Source organism: Leishmania braziliensis, chromosome 18 (assembly GCF_000002845.2).
Source record: "Leishmania braziliensis MHOM/BR/75/M2904 complete genome, chromosome 18".
NCBI classification, from domain to species: Eukaryota; Euglenozoa; class Kinetoplastea; order Trypanosomatida; family Trypanosomatidae; genus Leishmania; species Leishmania braziliensis.
Genome location: NC_009310.2, coordinates 435,042 through 439,355, shown reverse-complemented (window position 1 = coordinate 439,355; position 4,314 = coordinate 435,042). Strand labels below are relative to the sequence as shown.

Here is a 4,314-nt window from a genome sequence, read left to right as displayed (position 1 = left end):
GGACTGGCCTGCTCGTTGCGTACCGGTGCGTGTGCGCCACGCCAGCACGTCTTATTTTTTCTTATTTTCTCCCTTAAATTCTGGAAAAAGTACAACAAAGGGGAAAAGGTGCCGAGGAAAACATAAACACCACAAAAGGACCAGGAACCTGCAGTGCGCGCTCGCACACTCGTTCAGCAGAACACCACCAGACGTTCTCCCCTTCGTTCTTACACAAATTCGCTTGCATGCACACGTACACACACCGGCACAGACGTTTGAGCGCCTTTCGTTTTCCTCTCCTTTTGTGCTCCTCTCCTCCTGCCGGTTTCACTTTCATTTGCTTTGCCGCTGTCTTTGCCAGAACTTACCCCTCTTCTCTCTACGCGTGTGTTATGTGCGCTGCCCCACATAACACACGCGCTTCAGTTTCCAAACAAGCCCCTGCTGCCCCTGCTGCCCCTGCTGCTGCTGCTGCTGCCCCTGCTGCTGCCCCTGCTGCTGCTGCTGCTGCTGCTGAGAGAGAGGGACAGAGAAACTGAAAGCTACAAGTTTCAGTTTCTCTGCCTGTTGTTGTTGGATTCTCTTGGCCTATCGCTCTCTCTTCAAAGGAAAAAAAAAAAAGAGACACGGCAAATCAAAGCGCGCGCGCATACATTACACTAAAAGAGGAAGAGGGAGGGATTATTGCTCTGCTTCACGTACTGCGCCCCTCTCACCCTCTTTTCTCTTTTCCTTCGGCTTAGATCCTCTTCCTCTCCCCTTTGTCTTTTGTTTTCGTGTCTTGCGCGCTCTTTCTTCATCTTCATCCGAGTCACTCGTCCCTATTTCTTAACCATACCCCCCTCTCTCCCTCTCTCTTTTCTCCTCTCCGTCACTTCGCGCGCTCTTCGCTCTCGCGTGACTTTGCGTGACATTTTCTTCCTTCCTTCCTTCGCTGTTTTTATTTATTTATTCCCCCCCTCCCCCACCCACACACCCACACACACGCACGCCTAGCATAGCACAGCATAACTCTCATTTTGTTTGAGCTCTTTTTTTCCTTCTTCTCTTGATTCGTTCTATTGCGCCATCATACAGGGAAAACGAAACAGAGAAGGCAACGCCACGGACAACTTTGTGAAAGATACCCCCTCGAAGTCTACGTGCAGCCCCTTGGGGAGAAGGGAAGAGGGAGAACAGACAGTGGTGAAGTGATAGCTTTGGCGTCCACAGCCTGTGTTGCACCCAAAGAAAGGCCAACGAACAGGAGCGTCTTTTCGTGCTCTATTTATTATTTTCTCTTCCCTCCTCCCCCCCGTCGCCTTTGCTGTGCTGCATGTTGCGTGTTTCTTCGTGCTTCTCTCCCTCGTTCTCTCCCTTTTTTTTTTCTTAATCTGCACCTCTCTGTATTTCTTCTCGCTTTCTTCTACTTCTCGTGTAGCGCTCTGCCTCTCGCGCAGAAATTACCCCGCCACACTCGCTCTGTTGCGTTGCTCGTCCTTTTCTCTGTTCCACTTCTCTCTCTCCACGCACACATTCCTTTGCTCTTCTTCTCGTCGTTGGTCTTGGGTGAGTAATGCATAGCACAGGCAAGTCAATGACATTAAATTCGTACTACTCGTGCTGTGGCACTGTGGCAGCCATGCCGGCGCCAGGGTTTGCAGTGAGCTCTGCTGTACAGTCAGACCACAGAAGCGCGGTCTCCTCACCCGCCATTTCGGTTAGCTCGGCGTCAAACCCCCCTGGAAGTAATTCGGCCAACTTTTCGAAAGCGTCATCTTCCTACAAGTCGCACTTTGGCGACTCTTCCACCGGCACTGTGCCCCTGCACTCTGCCTGTGCGACCACAGATCAGAAGGTAATCAGCCACGGTTGCTCTGGTGGGGTTCCGTCGAGGATTTCACTCTCCGGGAGTGCTGGGGTCTTGGCGGCCTCATTCGAGTTTGTTGGCTCGCCGGTGTCTGCGCCTGGGAGTGGCGTCATCGGCGCTGGCACTGACTTACACAGGAACTCGTCGTCTACTGGCAACAGCTCACAGACAGTAAGCAACACGTCAGTTGATAAGTTTACCTCGCCGCCATCAGTGGTGACCGCGGCGTGGCCGACGCCGGACTCCGCGGCGAGCGGGGCGGCCTGCAGCGGCGTGGCTGCCTCAGAACCCGTGGAGCCCACATATGTGACTCGCTCGGTGCACGACGTTGGTGTGCTGCTGCGGGAGTTCTACTCGGGGTCGTCGTCGTCGTCCTCGACGTCCTCGGTTTCCAGTTCGCTTGCGCAGTACGGTGCCCACACCAGCTGCCTCGCTTCTTACTTCACCAGCCCTCATCTCTCTAAAGCAGGGGAGAACTGCTCTTCTAACCCAAGCGCGACAACACCGCCAGCCGCGCGGACCGTGGATGAGAGCGCGCTCAGTGAGACTCACAGGTCCACTCTCATCTCGTTCTCAGGCAACAAGGCCAACGTCGGTGACGGCGAGACGCGCTCTCCCAAAGTGCCAAGCTGCGGCGGCCCTTCCACGTTCTGCGACTCGGCGCTCTCAGCCAAAGAGAACTCGCGTGCAGATGACGCGGTGGTGGTGCTGCCGAAGAGTCCTCTGCAACGTTTGAAGCAGCGACAGCAGCGCATCGGCGCCGCGCCACGCCACCCGCATGCAAACAGCTGCAACTATGACCCCTCCGCTGATCAGCTGGGACCTGACAGTCTGCCAAAAAGCCGCAATAACTCCGCTGGGCAGGAGACGCATGTTAGCGTCTACGACTCGGACTTCGAGGCACTGCTCTCTATTCCAGCCTCGCAGGTGCTCCACCGCCCAAGCTCGTCTCTCGGAGTGTCGCGGCTTGTGCTGTGCCGCAAGTTTACCCTCGAGAATCCCACAAGCTGCTCGAAGGGAGACCTGTGCAAGTTTGTGCACGCCGATATCCGCAAAGTCTCCCGGTGTAGCATCCACGTGAACTACGCATGGCGCAACCTTTCTCTGTGCACCTACCCGCGACTCCCGGCCGGGGATGAGGTCACCGTCTTGGCACCGAACGAGCGACCTCCGTCGGAGGTGATCTCCAGTGAGCGCATTCTTGTCACGCGCGGCAGCACCAACTGGCGCGAGCACACAGCGCCGCTCTCGCACTGCGCGCACTACTACTTCAACCGCATGTGCAACCGCGGCAAGCGCTGCAATTTCATCCACGCCGTGCACGTGGACCCGAACGTGCAGGGCGACTTCAAGCATGCGCCTGCGCCGAGGGCAGTGGCGCCGGTTGTGTCCAAGCCACCGGGCTCGACGGCTTTGCGTGCTGCGAGCGGAGCCCAGGCTGTGGCGAGTGAGGGGCATCAGTCTAGTGCCTACCACGGCGGCGCCGTGCGGAGGTCGCCTGCTGCGAAGCAGCCACCACTGCTACCACCGGTACTACCCAGCGTCGCTAACAATGTCGCCACCGCCGGCGGTGGAATTGCGTACTCCTTCACGCCGACTATCTTTGCCCCGCCGCCGCACGGGTGTATGACATACCCACTGCTGAGCCCCACGTTGTCACCGCCGACCGCGATGGGAGTACCTCAGTCGCCGACCAGCGTAGGAGGAGGCGCACCGTACGTGATGCTGATGAATAGTGCCGGTCAGCAGGTGGGTTGCAGCTACGTTCCTGCCACCTTGATGACACCAACCTCGCAGCAGTTGGGCAGCACCAACGGCGTCTTCTTCATTGTACCGACAGCCACTGGAGCTGGTGGGTCGTTGACTGGCAGCGGCGCTCCCATCAACTGGCCATTGTACGGAGACTTGGACACAACTGTGTGGATGCCGCCGTCGCCGTCGTCGCAGCTTTAGCGGCGAAAAGTGAGTGCACAGAGGGGGTGATCTGCTTCTGCCTTCTCGTATGTATATGTGTGTGTGTGCGTGTGTGTGTGTGTGTGTGTGACTGTGCCTTTTGTAAATTTTCTTCTTTGACCTTATTTTAGTGCATGCGCCCCTCTCCTCTCGCTGAGCGTGCATGTCTTCATTTTATCGTCCGACGTTGTGTAGGCCGGGGTCATCTGAGTGACGGAGTGGGCACACACACACAAAAAAAACCCACAAGCTCGGGATCCTCGTCTCCCTGCTGCATCAACGCTTTGCACTCAGCATGCCTTACCGTTTTCCTTTTCTCTGGTCCTGCTGCTCTGTCCTGTCGTTTTAGTACGGCAGGACATCGGCCGGTGACTAAAGACACACGTCCACACAACGAACAGAACAGCAGGTGAAAAAAAGGGGGGGCAAAGGTGGGGGGCCGGGTAACGAGGGGCGGCTGCGAACCACCACCACCACCAGAAGGACACGCTGGAGGTAAAGCATACAAGAAAAAAGCGACCCACGCATAC

The 4,314-nt window shown here is 56.7% G+C and overlaps 1 protein-coding gene across 1 annotated transcript; it reads left to right on the top strand.

Annotated features, from left to right (window-relative positions):
* Positions 1 to 1,537: 1,537 nt before the first annotated feature.
* On the top strand, positions 1,538 to 3,784 carry LBRM_18_1130 (conserved hypothetical protein; the record flags this gene model as incomplete). The annotated part of the gene is made up of 1 exon (XM_001563985.2): positions 1,538 to 3,784. One exon carries the CDS (start codon positions 1,538 to 1,540, stop codon positions 3,782 to 3,784), a length of 2,247 nt encoding a protein of 748 aa, XP_001564035.2.
* Positions 3,785 to 4,314: the final 530 nt, after the last annotated feature.